The sequence below is a fragment of the Pinus tabuliformis genome, chromosome 8, assembly GCF_031772625.1.
Source record: "Pinus tabuliformis cultivar Carrire ecotype Pingquan chromosome 8, CPIR1, whole genome shotgun sequence".
Lineage (NCBI taxonomy): Eukaryota > Viridiplantae > Streptophyta > Pinopsida > Pinales > Pinaceae > Pinus > Pinus tabuliformis.
The window spans coordinates 1156256977-1156276214 of NC_142294.1; the positions used below are offsets into that span (position 1 = coordinate 1156256977).

Sequence of the window (19238 nt, forward strand, 5' to 3'; positions counted from 1 at the left end):
CAGGGAGAGTGTGTCACCTGAGCGGTTTTTCAGCTATGTAGCCAAGCCTACCAGCATTGTTGACTCTGAGCCTACTAGCTATGAGGAGGCTGCCAGCCAAGAGCTATGGAGATAGGCTATGGTGGAGGAGTATGCCTCTATCATTAAGAACAATGTTTGGGAAGTGGTGCCCAGGCCTGAGGGCAAGTCAGTTGTGACTTCCAGGTGGCTTTACAAGATCAAGCATGCTGCAAATGGCAGCATTGAGAAGTTCAAGGCGAGGTTTGTGGCTAGAGGGTTCTCACAAATAGAGGCAATTCACTATAATGAGACCTTTGCTCCCGTAGCTCAGTACACTTCTATCCGGTCCCTTATTTCTATTGTTGCAGAAATGGGTTGGCAGATCCATCAGATGGATGTGAAGACTGCATTTCTTAACGGAGTTATAGAGGAGGAGGTGTATGTTTAGCAGCCACAGGGCTTTGAGGTACTTGGGCGGGAGACCCATGTATGTCAGTTGAGGCAAGCACTCTATGGACTTAAGCAAGCTCCGAGAGCTTGCTATTCGAGGATTGATACTTACTTGCAGCAGATGGGTTTCACGAAGCATAATGTGGATCCGAACCTATACTACATTGTTGTAGGGGATGATCCGCTCATTCTTGTGTTGTATGTTGATGACTTGTTCATTCCTGGGGCAGAGAGACTGATTAGTGGTTGCTAGGAGGATCTTGCTATGTGTTGAAGAATCTAGGGCAAACATAATTAAAGAGATTCTTCTTAACATGATAACAATTTGTGAAGTGTTTTTACAATTTATCTTAGCTTGATCTTCTTTTCATTATTAGTGTGTGTGTTTACTTCATCAAACTGCTACCAAAAACAAAGAGACAAGAACACAAGATATTTGGCTTTCTGCCAAGGCCAAAACCTCTCCCTCTTGGAGAGGAAAACCCGCACAAAAAATTCTTCTTATAGAGATTCCAATTGACGAATACCAAGACCATGACCCTTGACCTGCTATGCCACTCCAAGACCAAGATACCAATCCTCTTCTCTATCACTGCTGAGATCATCCTCATTGTTGCACCATTGAGGCCATCACTACTGCATCACTGAGATCTTCATTACTGCTTCTTCACCATGTCAACGAGGTCTCTTGTCTTCATTGAGGTCTTCACTGTGACCTTGATTCTATGCTTTTATCAATGCACCGAGAGCTTCATTATGACAATCACCATGATGACTATTTCACCATATCTCCATCTATACTTAGATCATCACTGTACTCTTGCTAAGATCATCATCACATTGACTATGAGCATGCCAGGAATGTATGTCGAGACTATGATGATCCTTGTCACTGTCATTAAGGCTTCTTCTCATTATGTCGAGACTGCTATAGAGATACCACTTAGATTCTCTTCATTATTAGTATGTCGAGACTATAGCAGTGCTTAGAGAGTATGCGGAGGTTACTAGAGACAGATCCGAACCCTTTACTGTGATATCCTCCGAGACTTTTAATCATGCCGAGACTATTAGTGCTCCTGTAGGATTCTGGAGATCTTCACCACTGAAAGATAATGATTGTGCTTCCTTTCGCTGAGATGTACACCACCGAGGAGGAGAGGACTATCATCTTTCTTCACTGTGATCATCACCAAGGTTGATGAGGCTTTCCAAGATCCTGTACCCAACCAAGATCTTCTTCCTGCACCTCATACCCATCCAAAATTTTAGAGGAGAATGTGAGTTTTGTACTTGTGTTTTGCGGATACCCTAGCCACATATTTATAGTGGTTTGTCCTAAAAAATAAGTCGACTTGTCAAGTGAAACGTTGTGTCTATTTCCTTGAGCCGACATGACTATCTTTTATACATTTAATTCAATTTTGAAGCCGACATGGTGATCTCCTTGTCTTTTTGCTTGCAAACTTCGTTGTGCTTGCTCTTGGAGGATTGATCTTGGTCTTGGAGGGTTGCTCTAGGCTTGAATATATTTTACATAGGCTCATGAGGAGCTCCTTCATACATGACTTGACTCTTTGACATATTAATAAATCCTAAAGACATCAAGAAGAAGTCTTTGACTTAATGACACTTCTTGCTCAGGAAACCCATGCAACAAGGCATACAAAATAAATTGATTTTCTTTTATTACATCATTTACAAAGATCAAATCATTATGAAGAGCAAACCTAGTTACACTTTCTTCAACACTCCCTCTTAACTAGGGAGGCTTTCATAATGGTACTTGGTCATTCTCAATCTAAAGAATTTCTCACAAGAAGAATCGGATTTGCAATCCATCTGTTATAGCACCATTTCAACCAACATTGTTTTCATATAGCAAGGCCTTGACTAACTGCTCTATCTCTCACTTAGATCAAAGCACTCAATGTTGGCGAGACCAATAACTGATAGACACACATCATTATTGTCTCTCTTAGGGTCATACCCACCCAGGTATTCTCCGAGTATGCCCTACTAGGACTATTCTCATCTTGGGTTCCCAGCCCTCAACAATATCGATCCTCTTGCCCACTCTTGTCTTGGATGCCCTACCACATCCTCAAAGAGTGTCGAATGCCAGATGATTACATAATCCTCCATTCTTTCTTCCAAACTGAAGACAAGAATGTCATGTCTAACTCTACCTCTTAACCAAGAATGAGTTCCAAGTTTCTCTTTACTCAGAAACTTACTCATGTTCCTTTACTCATAGGAACTTTCCAGAGCTCCCGCTTAAACAGGGACTCTATCATCAGTACATTATAGGGTCTTCTAGTTGACTGATGATCCAAGAACTCAATGTCATCAATTTCTTCATATGTAGGTTTCAGCCATCCATCACTTTCTTGCATCATGTCATTCCTTCTTTCTCGGAAAGTATCCTCCTTGGGTTTACATCTGGGGCTTCCTTCATAGGGCCATCTATCTTCACTTTTCCTTCAACGGTGATTGCTCTAGATCACAAGGTACATAGTTGTGACATCCTTCACAACTCTCCTTACCTTGGCCCTGCACACATACCCAGACTTTCTCCAAGAGGTCAAAAACCAAAAACAAATCACATATTACCTTTTTGGTGATGGCCTTTTCTAGTGACATCTTCTTGTAGGTATCAACACCCTGCATACATGTTGACACATCTCCCAAAGATATCTGTTGTCAAGGGTCTTCATCTTTTCAGACTTCCATTAGAGTCTTCATATCTTTCTGGGAGATTTCCTAATCAAATCTTCCAGATCCTTTGGATGTTGATTGCCTTCATCAAACTACTACCAAAAACAAAGAGACAAGAACACAAGATATTTGGCTTTCTGCCAGGTCTAAAACCTCTCCATCTTGGAGAGGAAAACCCGCACAAAAAGTTGTTCTTATAGAGATTCCAATTGACGAATAAGAAGGATTTTGGTATGATTTGACAAAATGATTCATTAAAGGCCTCAACTTCACTTGAGCTTCAAAATTTAGGAGAACTTGAGTGATATAGTGACATTATTTATTATTTGCAAAATCTTTCATGTCCTAGCCAATTAGTTGATCATAAGAGGAGAACCTTGAGGTTAAAAGCAACAACGTATTGCATTATGCAAGATGATCTTGGATGGGCAAATCCGAGGGGGTAATACTTAGATGTGTAGATGAAGTTGAGGCAAAGAGACTTCTTTCTAAGTTTCATATAGGATTTTGTGGCGGACATTATGTTGCGAACACAACAGCCCACAAAATCTTAAGAGCTACATATTATTGCCCTGTTACCCACCACTTTGTGAGTGATATACCCAGGAGAAATTTTTCTCCATGATGAGCCTCAGTCGATAGCCAGTAGCCCCTTGATGCCAACTACTAGCTCATTGTGCCATTTCTCTACCGCCTGAGCCAGCCATGTGGTCCCTCACCCACCTGTATTGATCGTATGTTTGAAGGTGGGCCTCCCGAATCTAAAGGTATATCTTTTCATTTGGTAATTGAGTATTCGGTTTACTTATAATGGATACTTCTGCGAATGGATTGTTGGGGGATTTGGTGGAAAGAGTGGGCTTAGTTTGTGCTCCTGTCCCCTTGATCTCTTTTGGTTATTACCCTTGGATCTTAGTTCCGCAGGATCTCCTTTATTGCCCATTTGGTTCTATGGTGGTACTACTTGGGAAAACCCGACTTTGGGTGCGTGGTCTCGCTCCTTTATCCACACATATTACTCCTTTTCCACTCACTATACCCCCATTCATCTTTTCTCCCACCTGAGTCCACATTCCCATTCTGGGTCCACATAGGGCTAGCGATCCTATCCCCTTGCCCCCACCTTGGGTCAGGCCTAGAATGATGTCGCGAACGCTGAAGCAATTAAAAGAAAAGTGAAAAGCATAACTGGCCAAATTTAACAGGAAATTGTACCACAAAATGCAAAAAAAAAGTCAAGACAAAAATAATTAGCTCGTGGGCAAAATCCATTACATGAGCTCTACCCCAATCATTGGCCATCACCCTGATTCCATAGGCCCTAGATGAGCCTCCTTTATCATTCAGGAACCTATGATTGGCCCAACCCCTGAAGGGCAATGAACCGCCCTACCTAAAAGGGGGTAATCACTGCTATATCTTACACATCATGCTCTTGTCCTTTCAGCCCCAAGCAGAATTAAAGAAAATTCATAAAAGGAAAAAGGTATATGAAGAAAGGTGGAAAAATCAAGGTCGGGGCACCTCATGTACCACGATTGCTCCCTCCTATACATTACATACCCAGGTGTGGGCTTCCCCTTATCTAGCTACCCCTATGCCTCACTATGTGGCCCAGGATTGCTCCTCTCATTCCCTATTCCATTCCACTTATTTGTCACTTGCCACCCCCATTAGAGGGATGTACCTTGGACATACTATCCCCTTTAAGGGCTAAAACCACCTAATAAGGTACATGGCTAACCTCCTTTGGAGCTTGGAGACACTAGCACATGCCAAAGCCCACTACAGAAGGGCATGCCATTATGAAGTGCCCACATTGTTACGAATGATTTGTAACTTTTTACCCAATTATTTTAATGACTGGTTGTACTGGAAGCCTAGGGGACGCATTGGATCTTATGCAAGATTACAGGTGGTTTCCATTTGGGTTTGGTTTCCCTATATGGGATCCTAACCCCCAGAGGTCTACATTGGCACATGTAGGGTGTGCATGGAAAGCCATGGGCCTCCACAGCAGCAAACAACACTCCACAAATCTTCATGGATGCTCAGAGATTACTAGCGATCCACTTTTGGGATGATGATGATATGCTTGGTACATTATGCCCAACAAGCCCCCACAGGAGCCCCATACGCTTGACAAGTGTCCCGGGACTTGTACAATGTCATGCAAGCATCCATTCCACCACTTGGACCCTTGCAGACGATCTCTGATTCATATGGAGACCCATGGGGTCATCTATGTGCCCTCATACCCAATGGGAGCACCACAGGGCTATTACTTGGACAACAAGGAGCCACCCCTTGCCCATCATATTCTGAGGAATTTATTCCTCAATATGGCACTTCAAGGTATTAGTGAGCCTTTAAAGGGCCCTACGACATGCATATATCATTATTTGGCCCCTTATGAGGCTTGTTTTTGCATCTATGAGCTAGTTTGGTGGGCTTGTCATCAATAGGGGTTTTATTTGCACATTATTTTATCATTAGGGGCTAATGTAGGCCCATAGGCTAATTTGAACTCCTTAGGAGGCTATATATTGATGTTAGACACATTCATTTGTATCATCACTTGACTTGGGATCTCTATAATCATAGATAGCTTCGCATTTTTTTCCTTTGAGGATATTTTCTTGAGATGGATGAATTTTGATGTATGGATTTTGGGCTATTTATCTCGTCTTGGAGCTTTGTCTTGTGAACGAAATGCTTGTTGGATATACTCTATAACATTGTAAGTGAATTTTGATGTTATTATTCTTGTTGCTACATATTGCTAAAATTAGGGCTAGTTGCTACAGAATCGAAATGTGGAATTGAGCATGTTTTAGCTAATTTAATGTATTGGCCAATGTTATGTGAATGAAATGTCCTAGAGATTATTTGTCTCGATAAGCTTGCATCATTTTCTTTGAAGTATAAAAGCTTGAAGGTCACTTTTCTTTTCTTTCTCTCAACATTGGATGAAGTTGAATTTCTGGGCCTCGTTGATCAAGAAACTAAGTTCTTACTCGTTACCATCCTTGACTCCATATCCCCAAGTGAATTAGGCACTAATCCCTTAAAGGGGTGATCATTTTAACCCTCTTTTTACCATTTCTCCTTTTTCCCCAAGTCTAGCCCCATTAGGTCACCTAGGGCATCAATTTCCTGAGGATTGGCCCAAGGAAAAACTTCGATCTCTTATAGCCTACTGCACTGGTGGGTCTCCTCCTTCTCCTCCAAATTTGAGGCAATTCTAACAGTGGAATCTCCAAGAATCCCAAGCCCTAGCTCTAGGATTGAATTTTGTCTAGGAATCCCCAAAGCTAGACCTCAATAGGATCAATTCACCCTTTTGAAGTAAGCATTCTTGTTTGGTCGTTTCCCCTCACCTTGTCCAGGATAGGAATATCATTGGTTGTTGCATTCCATCCCCAAACCTGGGCCAAGTTTCCCAAGGATTATAGGGATTGAGAACCTCGTTTATAAGCCTATCCTTTCTCCCTCAACACTCCAATCCTCAGTGCTCACCCCTCACCCCTAGTGGACCAAGTCCCTTTCTTAAAGAGCAAGTGAGTTCCATTCTTCACTCCATCCTTGGGAAAGGGTTTTTCAAGGTCACTTCTCACCTATCCATTGACATTACTTTACAAGTGATCCCTACACTACCGAGACTCCTCCCATCGGTGAAAGTCTATAAAGAGCAGGGAGACTTAGCTGTGGTGACAGTGGACTAAGCATCCACGGTTACCCTTAACCTAGCAGTTGCCATCTTAGGAACCCCTTTAGGTCCCCTACTAGTTTGAGTGGTAACATTTCTAGCGTCGTTGTCGGGGACATGAAGTGTGTGTTTTGTTCCCCATACAACATACCGACATATCATTATTGGTGGCTCTACAAGAAGAACGAAGCCCTAGTTCTTCATTGAGCATTAAATTTATTGCTTGTAGGTTGAAGCAAGCATTTATTAAGGCACCTCAATTCACCCTGGCGACTCCATTATAATCTTAATATGCAAAATCGTAGAAGATGGAGATTTCTCTCGGTCCTATATTTGAAAAGCTCAATAAACAAAAGATTCAAGAGCTTCAAAGGAAAGTGATGGAATATGAAGAATCCTTTCAAGATATGTTGGAGAACTTGGATATGGAATTCATGCTCAGGTTTTATAGGCTGCAAGAAGTACAACTTGACATAATAAGGCGTGCTTATGAAGAGGATCCTAGTCATCTCCGTGACCTTGCTCACATAACTTGTGTTGTGAATATTTTGGATAACCTCATCAATAACAATAGGAATACCTCCTCTAAGGATGACGAAGAGTTGGACCCCGCAAGCTTCCAAATCACGCAAGAAAGAATGGATGAATATAGTAGGTCATGCAGGGAGGTAGTAAGGGAATATAATTCTAATGAAGTTTTCTCTTGCTTATATGATGAAGAAGTGAAGCTTCATAAGATGAAATGTGAATATAAAGAGAACCCTACTAATGCTCTCCTCTTAGAAGCATACTACCAGAATCATGTAACAAATACCTTAGCCAGTGTTCTTCAACAGGAGAGAAGAAGAGAGGTCATGCTTGTCAACCAACCAAGATGAAGATGACCTCAAGGACCTCGGTGATAAGCCGGAAGATGAGTCCTCTTGGGGACTGCAAGACGGGTAGGATGATTTTGAGGACACCTGTGTTGGGAAGGATAAATTTATTGAGACCAACCCTACCTTTCTCAAGGATATTGCTCCCGATGAATCCTCTTTTCAAAACCTTGAGAGATATGACCCCATTAGCCCCTTCAAAAATGACATTGAAAGGGAGAAATGGGAAATTGTTGGTTCTCAATTTGATTGTGCTCCCATTTATGACACCAACAAGGAGGATGAGGATGGGATTGGTCTTCCCTTCCCCTCGGGCACTATTTATGATGGCATACCCATTGATACCCTTGGGAAGGAGAATTGTTACTTTCCCTTGCATAAAGATGGAAGTGATTGACTCTCCTTTTAATGAAAGCCCAATCTTTGACTCTCCTTTTGATGAAGGCCCAATCTTTAATATTTATAATGAGGAAAGCAACGAGGCTCTTACCAACCCACCTTATGATTATGTATTGAAATCACTTGAGCCTAGTAGGTCAAGGGTCACGATCTTGGTATTCGTCAATTGAAATCTCTATAAGAAGAATTTTGTGTGGGTTTTCCTCTCCAAAAGGGAGAGATTTTGGCCCTAGCAAGATGCCAACATCTTCTGTTCTTGTCTATTTGTTTTGGTAGCTATTTGATGAACTAACGAAGACACACTCTAATAATAATAAGTGAAGATTGGAATAAGAAGAAAAATTGAAAAAAAAACTCACAAATAGTTATCATGCCTAGAAGAATCTCATTAACTATAGTTGCCCTAGATTCTTCAACACAACAAGCTATTACACTAAGGTGTTTCTCCAAGTAATCAGCCTGAAACAACACCTTAAGCATAAATAGTTAAAATATGCCTGTTATTAATGCCATTTTATGGAAATCGTTGGAACGCAACAGAACCAAGAGCAAACAGTGCGGAACTGATCTCGATGATGAAATATGGTAAGCAATCCCAGTCGGACCCATAAAACTCCTCTAAAACCCTCTAGGCCCACCAATGGAGTAATCTTGCACTTATGACCAGGCTGACACAAACTCTATAAAACCCTCCTAACCACCTCGCCTAGTAATCCAAAATTTGGGGACATTACATCCAGGCATCTTTTCTTGTCAATTTTGCCCAAAATCCACCAGGAATCTCTTGGAATCGTAAGTTTAAGCTGTACAATCTGCAGAATTTGAGTGCCCTCAAGGTTTTTCAGGGCGCTGAAAACAGTTTCGCATTCAAAAACACATTTAAAACAACTAAAATTCACAATCTTGCCAAAAATTGTATCACTCAATTCCGGTGAAAAAGGCAAAAACTTCTAATAGTTAGACTGCACCTTTTATTTACACTGGATTTTATACTTAGCCTTGATTGTCTTGCTGTTTTGTACCTTTCAAATAGGCCAATTAATTTGAAGTGCAGATCTAAAATCTTTGTGTCATTATCAAACCCTGAATCAGGTTTTCCCTAAGTCCTTTCATCCCTTATTATTTCAGAATATCTTGGACTTAGATTCTAGACTACCTTGGGGACTTCCCCTTCAGCTAGAGAGGAGCTAGATTAAAAAGAGAAAAATACGGCTACCAAGGTGACAGTGGGTAGCTTATTTAAGACATCCTTGGGGTCTCTCACATATGGTTTGGGACTTTCACATCATGTGAGAAACCGAGAAGTAACAGCCCCCACACCTTTCATATTCTAAATCTGACAATTAATGCTATGTAAGGTATTTGCTATAAATATGATAGTTTTGTTGGAGAAGCTAATATTCAATTTTTGCAGTATCAGCTATGAATTACACAACATGAACATGAAATATCAGTCAAACAATCACATATGACCACATGCCTCTGTAAATGCCCCTTTCTCCTCCATTATTTCTTTAAGGTTTTAATCCATAATGCAACCTATAAGTAAAACATACATTCTGCCTCAAGGAAAATGGTTTATGACGAGATCATTAAGCATCTAATGAAAGTTCAAGACCAGCTAAATGTACTACCTTTACATATCAGAAAATATATACTCTTTCTTAGAGACCAAAGAAAAGAGGAATCTGAATATGAAATCTACACTCAAACCAATTAATTTCATGAAGCACCTGCAATACAGTAGAGTCCTTGCATTCAAAACATGTGTCCAATTGCACATTCCCTTCCTCAAAATAATGAGCAATCACCTGCAACAAAACAATAAAAATCATTGCAAAACAACATCATACTGTCATCAGGGGCTTTAGTACTACCTGGTTTCTCAATAGGCTTCAAAGATGTTAAAAGCACAACACTTGGAAAATGTAATCCAACAGCAAAACAGTTCCCAATTTTGGTTTCACCGGCATTGAAAACTGCACAGTCGGCTATCATACATACCCCGATTTTTCCACTTAACTCCACTGTTTGCAAATTATCCTTAAATTCGATTTTCCAAACTGAACGCCAGCATCCATTGCTGCAAATGAAAGAGCACAAAGTTGAAAAAACACAGGATAATGCTCAATATCCATTCCATGAGATTAATGACAATTCAAAATTCCCAAAATGCAATGAGCTTTCACTGAATAACAAAAAGTCAAAATAATCATTACAAAATTGAGAAATTTTGCAACAAAGTGACAATTATATATTGCCATTAATCTGAAAATAATAAATTGTGTGAATTAACACCACTCATGGTGTAACCTGAATAGCATTTTTCTTTGAATAAGTTCTATTTTTGCAAGGATGCATAATACTCAGTAAGGCCTTACGACTGTTTGAATCTACAGAAGAAACACCAAATCATAAAAGAGAATGTATTATAAATGATTTGAAATTTGTAACAGCACCCTGCCCCGATTACAGTAAATCTTGCCAAGCCATACAAAGGAAACTTTAAACAGGCTGTTCAAAAATAGGGAACACTACAACAGCAGCAGTTAGCAATGGATTCCCCAAAATCATATGAAATTCAAAAGAATTACTAAAATTGATTTGGAAAATAAGATGTTTATGCCCAGATTGCCATGGTATGCCTTCAAGAACAAAGCATAGGAGTAGCATTATTTATCAGCTCAGATAGGCATTAGGACTTTAGGGAAGGTATAATGAATAGATTCCTCAAAAACAAGTGAAATGAAAAAAGCTCATTAAATTGATTTGCAGGATGAGATGTCTAAAGTGTTGAAGAATAATGTAGCTAAGGTCGCCATTTTTCATTGCAAACATGAAGAAGAAATTAATTTTTGGTCACCTACAAGTCAGCTCTAAGAAGGTCTTCATGTCAGCCTCATTAGGGCTAATTAGTTCAAACATGACTCATACATATATATATAAGTTCATCGGCACTCATTTCGTCCATCATCACGACACAAGTTTGGTCTACTACTTCAGAGCTTATCCACACGTGCGAAGAGGATAAGGGATTCTTTTTTTGGCTACAATTTCTATCTCTTTCAAGGCTCATTGACTACAGTTGACTTGGATGTTTTTGGCATCAAATTAAGTTCTGTTCTGTTCATGTTTGGAGGCTGAAGACTTCAGAAGAACCTTGAATTTTGCTGACTATAACTTCGCTCCTTTGATGTGATGTTGACCTGAAGTTGACCGAGGGTTTTGGCTGCAATTATTGGGCCGAGTTTTTCAGACAGTTTGTTGACATTTCTGTGGTGACTACAGTGCTATTTTTGGCATCACACTTCAGTGACTACAGGCCTAAGTTTCAGCCTATTTGTGCAGACCTCATTCACTGGACAGAAGTGGATTATCTCTCATTCTATGGGCAGACTTTGATTGGTATTTCATTGTTGACTAATTTGGATTTGTTAGAACATTCTGATGTACTATTGATGGACAGAATCTCTCTCTCATAAGGAAAGAATTTTGGGTTTTCCACTTGTGGGTTTGCCCTGGCTCTGAGCCTAATCTTGGTGTGTCCTGTCTCGTGTTTATTGTCTATTGTTCATTGTCTACTGCGATCTCTATTTACTGCTCTTGTTGAAGAATTAATGGTTGAAGTTTTTCATGTATAGCTACTTGTTGATTAAAATATAAAGGAACTCGTTGCATCAATAGTAGTTACTAATTGTAAAAAAATATTGTCCTAGCTACACTAGAATTTCAACATGGTATCAGAGCTTTGGTGAAGAAAAAAAGTAGAGAGGTCATCTTGAAGAGCACTTGAAGAACCCTTGAAGGGCAGTTGAAGGTATTGAAAAGTTTTTGGGGTTTTGTCTTCTATTGTGATCAATAATCTTCATCATGAATTCTTCCTTCATGAAGACTGAAAGCAAGCTTGAAGGAGCCACTAACTACAGGGCTTGGAAGGCAAGGGTTGAAATCATTCTTGAAAGGAACAAAGTCTTGGGAATTGTCACAGGTAAAGTTATTGAACCATCTGATCAAGCAGGAAAGGAGAAGTTTCATGAAGATGATACTTTGGCAAGAAGCATTTTATTGGATTCTGTTAGGGATCATTTGATTCCCTATATTGCTGAACATAAGACTGCTAAAGCTATCTATGATGTCATCATTGGATTGTATACCATTAATAACGTAAATCAATCCATCAATCTGAGGGGACAGCTTCATAATATCAAGATGACAAAGAATGACACGGTGGCATCATATTTTGTCAAGATATCCCAAGGAAAATACATTGTGAAGCTACTTGAAAGATTTGGGATGGTGGATTGCAAGTCCATGACTACTCTAATGGAACTTAACTTCAAGAAGTTATGCGGAAGTGATGTTGGGCCTGATTTGAGAAATCCTTCTAAGTATCATCAACTCGTGGGGGCCCTGATGTTCTTCGTGAACTCTCGTCCGGACATATGCTTTGCAATGAATAGATTGAGTCAATTTATGGTCGAGCCTCATCACATACATTGGATCGCTGCCAAGAATCTCTTGAGATATCTCCGGGGCACAATCACCTATGGACTGAGATACACTACCGAAAATTTGAGGCTCCATGGTTATTCTGATGTTGACTGGGCTGGCAGTGTGGTGGATCATAAGAGCACATCGGGATGTTGCTTCTCACTAGGTTTTGCTTCGATATCCTGGATGAGCAAGAAGCAGAAATCGGTTGCTTTGAGCACCGTCGAGGCCGAATATATTGTTGCTAGTATGGCCTCTTGTGAAGTTGTTTGGTTGAGGAAGCTCTTTAGTGAGTTGTTTGGGCATGTGTTGGATACCACCGTGATCTACTGTGACAACCAAAGTGGGATTCGTCTTTCTGAGAATCTTGTGTTTCATGATCGCACCAAGCATATTGATATCAAGTACCACTTTATCCGAGATATGGTACAGCTGGGAGCAATAAGGCTCCATCACATTGGGATTGATGAACAGGTCACAGATATTCTTATGAAGCCCCTAGGGAAGGTCAAATTCTTAACCTTCTATGGACGATTGGGAGTCGTGGAAAGACCCTCTTATGAGGGTCTCATTTGAGTTGGATATGGAGATCTGGAAGCTCCGGGGGGGCTTGGGGTACTTCTGGGAGCTATGAGCGACCATAGGGTGAGTGGTTCACCTTCCCCTAGTGATGCGCTTTGTACAGAGTGAGTGGTTCACCTTCCCCTGTGATACCCCATGATGGTTGATATATGCATAGGATGAGTGGTTCACCTTCTCCTATGGCATATGAGCAGGATCAGTGGTTAACCTTCTCTTGCTGATACATCCTACCCATGCAGTCCGAGATTCATGGGAAGTCCCTCTCATCTGGCCAATAAGTTGGGAAATGAGGATAGGGACCATAGTACTACCTATGGACGCATCATGTACTACCGTACTCCCTATGCTAGGATGTTTGATATTGATCTGGAAACAATGGAGATTGACTTCGAGTCAGTGGAGAGTGGTATGATACACTCTCGATCATTTCTTCTTCATTATTTCTTCATGGTTCTGCAGAGCAGAGCAAGGATGATAGAAATGGTAAAGATTGATAGATGGTTTGGCAAGTGGAGTTCTCCCTAGTTGAGAGGAAGTGTTAAAATTGGCAACTACGGCCAAACTCCACCTTGGACAGCTCATATGATGGAGATGATATTTTTATTGGATTCCTCTTTTCGAAAGGTGCGGGATTGAACTAAAGATCATCTCATTCTGACAAGTAGAAATGGAATTATGAATTTATTTCTTGTATGGACAAATTGTCAAGGTCGGACAGAAGTCTAATGTACACTCATGAAGCCCAACAGATGTGTCTCTTCCCCCTCAATGTTGTGTATAAATAGAAGAGGCATTTTCCTCATTTGGATATTCACAACTCAACATTCCATTCTCTCTCTTCATTTGATTGGGTTGTACAAATCACAAGCAACTTGTTCTTCTCCACACGTGCGAAGGTTTGACTGGGCATTTATGTTCTCCGTGTTGACCGAGTTGCAGCTAGCTTTGACCAGTGTTGACCGGGAATTGTTTGACTTCATTTCACTGCTATTTTTGTGGGAGAATCTCTGTTTGGGCAAGCCACATATTCTGGCACAGATACTGAGATTTTCTATGTAGGTTGACCAATGTTGACTGCAGCAACTTTGACCGCAGTGTTGACTGACTTTGACTAAGAATTTTAGGACTGTTTTGGGCTAGTTTGGACTATCTTTGGAGGAGACTTTTTGTTAGTTTGACCAGCGTTGACTTTCTGGTTAGGGCATCATATTGGCTGCAGTTTGATTGGACTGTTCTACAGTGATTGGGCAAGTAAATTTTGTATGATGTCATGTCCCTTCCTAAATTATTTTGGAGCAGTATTAATTTGTACATTTTGGGGCCAATTTTGGAGGTGATGGGGGCCCATTCAATTTTTTTAGGAGGCTAGACTTAGCAGAAGTTATTTTGACGTGGTTAAGCATATGTGGGGGCCACCCATACTAGGGGAATATACATTCCCTAATTCGAATTGCATGGAGGGGAAATCGATGGTTAGGTGAGGGACCAATGATGGAGGGAAAAGAGCTCCACGAAATCTATATAAGGAAGGCAACTCTCCGCATTTGGGGATCTTATCTTTTGACATATTGAACTCAATCTTAGTTGCTCGAGCTGCTTAGCCAAGTTACTGTGTTGTTTAGCACACGAGTGTCTCCAAGTGGAGATCTCAACCCTTGCTTCAGTGCACTTCGAGTGCCAGCCCTACAAGGGAGTTTTATTCATCTCAGTTCATAGCAATAGTAGGGAGACGACTTACAGCAGCTGTAAGTCGAGTACCAGTAGCAAGGGTAGTTATAGCAGCGCGGGGATTGCGCAGTCACAAAGTGAGGCACTCCAGGAAGTTGGGGAGACATGACAATCCTTTCATCATTTTCAGGAGTATAGAGGGCAGCTACAGATAAAAGGGTCATCCTACACGCAGCTCTCATTTCATAACATGCAGGACTGCATCATCTCCTCCATGATTACGTAATCATTAGAGTGAGACTCTTTGGGGCAACACCATCCGGAGGAGTTTGGAGTTGGGGTGTCGGGAGATCATTTGGAGGGCCATTTGAGGAGGACTATTGGAGTTGGGTGAGCAGAGATTGACAAGATCAATCACAACAACAAAATTCGAAATTGGAGGAGGGCTAAGCTGTGAAGGGTCAATTTTTGAAGGTTGGAACCAAGGGAAACCCTTTCTAGTTTCTTCTGAGTTTTGGGTGAGCATCACACTCCTAATTTTATAGAATTTTTCTGGGCAGGTTTGAGGGGTCAAACAAGGGTCCCAACTCAGCCAGCAACTAGAGGAGCTAAGGGGAATTTGGGCCAAAATTCTGACGTCAACATTTGGCCAATTCCTTCATGGGTTATTATGGGTTTCTTGCGTAGAGGCTGGGATTAATTTCCCAGAATTTTTTGAGCAACGGGGAAGGCTCTAACAGCAAACCATCTCAGGCAGCAGCACCTTTCTAGGGAGTAACAGGACAACTCTTGGGCTGGATTACCAGCAGATTTGAGGAGGGTGTTCCATTGTTCATTTTGGGTTTTTGCTAGCTTGCATAGAGCAAGCATAGGTGCACACATTCCAGCACCTTGTTGTACACCTCTTCCTATTTAATAAAATGAGTAGACAGCACAGTTTGGTTGCCAATTTTGTGGTCTGATGGTCTGATTTAAGTTTATGGTGTTATTTCTATTGTCCACTTTGCATAGCACTATTTTTTCTAGTTTGGAACATTACAGTGGTATCATAGCATGATCTTGGCCCATCTGTGGGAAACTAGCTAGAAGATCATGGAAGCTTTGAGTATGAGTCCACGGTGTCAGGGGAAACCGAAGACAAACCCATGGCTCAAGGGAAACCCAGTATGCAGAAATTCTGAGGTAGAATTCATTGGGACGATGAGAAATTGGCCCAATTGAAGAGGGTGACAAACCAAACCAATCCTCACCCTCACAATAGAGATGTTAAAGGTGAGCAAGTCGTGGGGGTGCAACCATCTACATCATGTGGGGGAAGTCGACCAGATCAGGGCACCAGATCTCCTGAGAAGGAGCAGGCAAGATAGAGACAGTTAGAGGGTGAGACCAGGGGACGCTTTTGCTGGTGGAGACCTAACTTTAGATATCAGGAGCCTGAGGAGGAGGTTAAGCATGATGTTGAGAGCCCACAAGATGGTGAGGAGCACATCAATATAACTAGTGTGGCGCAGGAGTAACCTTTATTAGAGACCTCTTTGATAGCCACAATTGACACCTTGGTGGAAAGGATAGAGCCTACACACACAGAGACATTTGTTGAGGAGGTGCCACCCATGGATGAGATGTCAATAGTTGCTGAGGTATCTAGAGTTGTGACCAATTTTTAGATGCCCATGACAGTTCCATCAGTTTCAAGCCGACCTCCTAGCATTGAAGAGGAAGGTCATATCAGTACGAGAGGTTATTCTGCAACAAAACAAGGAGCTGGAGGGCATGAGAGTGGTTTGTGCCAAGTCCACAGCCAAATTGATTCACATTGGGGAGCGGTTGGATTTCCTACTGGTGCAACTAGAGTTCACGTTGGGGCGTGAGAGAAGCCCTCTTCAAGCATACATAGATGGGGTTGGCAACATTGTGAGGTTACCTTTACCCATTGGACAAGGAGAGACAGAGCAACCTAGTCAGATTTCATGTGTTGACCAAGGTAGCTAGATGAGGCGACCTGAGTTGCACAGGGTGCAACACCCGCATGTTGGGGTTGTTCTATGTGCGGGAGTTCGTGCATTTGATCCCTCTTTTGGGGTTGGATGGTGAGAGATTTTGATTTGGCACCCTATGGAGTGGGTTATGGAGATGGTGGTGGACCTGGGTGTAGCTCACCAAGAGCTTCCAATCACTGTGGATACCGACAACGCAGACTGGCATTGGGTTCCGGGTGGGACCACCTATCATTTCCCACGTATGCTGATTGACCACAATCGAGATAGTGCAGTTGACCTAGCAGTTGAGTGTGCACATTCGCTAGGGGAGTCTCGGTCAACACCAGTGGTCGACCAGTTTATGGACAGACTCTTTTGGTTTTCCTGGTATGGCATTTGTACACGGGATCACTAGGTGATCAGCATACTCTGGCAAGAGTTTGTCGGAGGCGCTGTCATTGACAGGCCACCAGACGATGCCTTGCATGGAGCTGGGGGCTCTTCACTTTTGTGTGGGGCATAGAGGACGCAGAGTAGCGGAGTAGTGGTGGTATCACTATTGACACATAGGGAGAGTCACTTCTCAGATCCCTCAGGGGAATTTGGAGGGAAGATCCATTCATCGCCGAGGATAATGATGCGATGGTGGAGGTGATGAGAGAGATCAGGTGTGGCCTGACACATAGAGACATAACTGTAGGCCATCACATCCAAGGATGTGTGGGAGCATCTAGCATTGAGTCATGGTCTACAGATGGGCATGGAGATGCATGGTGGATGCATGGTGGTGTGTTGTAGTGTGTTGGACTGCGTTGCGGAGTGGGAGTGCCTCACGTCCCATTGATTACATGCGGGGAGTGACAGGGGCAATGACACAGGTAGGAAGCAGGATGGTACGAGATGGCATAGCTGCAGCCAAGGGTATCCAGCAGTGTACATGGGTAGGTCGCGGTGTATAGTGGCATGTCCAGGAGTACTGGGATGATCGGTGGTATGCAGAAGCATATGGCACTGCACAACAAGGTCTTGGAGTGTTGCCTCCAGGGACACTCATGGACGGAGATACGGGGTATACCTTTGGGTGTAGTTCACCCAGGATCGATGGGGACATAGATGAGAAATACTTGATGGTATCCGCGGGGACTCACATACCTAACTCTCTTCTACATCACATACAAGAACGGGCGATCTAGTTGTTGTCCTTTGACACTCTGGGCACGCGCAGCAAGGGACAGGGAGCTCACCCAAGATATTTGAATGACACTTGGTGCGATAGAGGTGAGACTTCTCAACGAGGGCATCGAGTCGATGCGCAAGTTGACAGCCACAGGTCGAGGGATGAGGTGATCACCAATAGGGATGGCATATCATTCATCACTAATCCTATGCCTGGGGCGCTGGTCACAGGAGAGACATGTTTCACTCTTTCCACAAGGAATGTTTGGACCATGCATGAGCAGAGGATACCATGTACGACTGAGATAGTTGTCTAGTATGTATTCGGGTTCCCGACATTGTATCAACACATTCTCCAGGGGGCAGGTAGACGAACCAGTGGCGATGGTTGGCAGGAGCAGGATGGATCTGCATACACTAAGTCGATTGAGCGTATCACATACCCATCTATTGGTTGCATTCAGGGGATAGCTATTTGGTACGCGTGGTTTCCAGTGGTCATTAGTACTACACAGTGGCAAGCACTGGATAGTTTAGCATGCCTCAGATTAGTTCATGATGTATGGAACCTATATATGGGTGGCATGCAGGGACTGGAGATGAGGGCCAGAGGGATTCCATCGATTGTCAAGGCTATGCCGCAGCAGGTTTGGCTATGGGATGCAAGGATTCAGTTGATCGATAGATCACTCGTGATGAGTGGAGTCGTGGCAAAGAGTGATATAGTTCGCTCTTGGGATGACACATGGGGGTTCACAGAGGGTTTCATCATATGCGGAGGCAGACATTCTCTATTGCTGCACAGGTTTGGAGTTAGATTTGGATGGGTAGGCCTTGGCACCATGGAGATGCCCAGGCAGGATGTGTCTCCCCTCTTTTAGTATTCCACCATCAAGTTCCAGGAGAGGAGGATATTGTTTGAGCACGATGGGGAGTATGACATAGCCAGAGAAGCATAGCGTTATCATGGTGGCACCACTTTGGGACTAGCAGGGAACTGGGTCATCACAGCTCTTCACAGCTCAATAACCTTTAGGGATTCGTCGGCTACTGCAGGGGGAGATCATACAGATCTTCCATTGGGCTTTAGCGAGTCACTGACGGAACAGGGGACTTCTAGTACTTGCATCAGGGAAGATAATGATTGGAGCGAGGGGAGCATCATGTTGGACAGGATGGCCTAGGATCCTG

At 42.5% G+C, this 19238-nt stretch overlaps 1 protein-coding gene across 2 annotated transcripts in view; it reads right to left on the reverse strand.

Moving 5' to 3' along the window:
- CPA (Subunits of heterodimeric actin filament capping protein Capz superfamily) overlaps positions 1-19238 on the reverse strand; it is a 226474-nt gene that overhangs the window by 58090 nt on the left and 149146 nt on the right. For both annotated transcript variants that reach the window (XM_089373418.1, XM_089373417.1), the window contains exons 6-7: positions 10156-10234; positions 9885-9962 (exon numbers count right to left, since the gene is read on the reverse strand). In XM_089373418.1, the coding sequence (XP_089229544.1) occupies positions 9885-9962; positions 10156-10234 (157 nt within the window). The remainder of the gene's footprint in view (positions 1-9884; positions 9963-10155; positions 10235-19238) is intronic.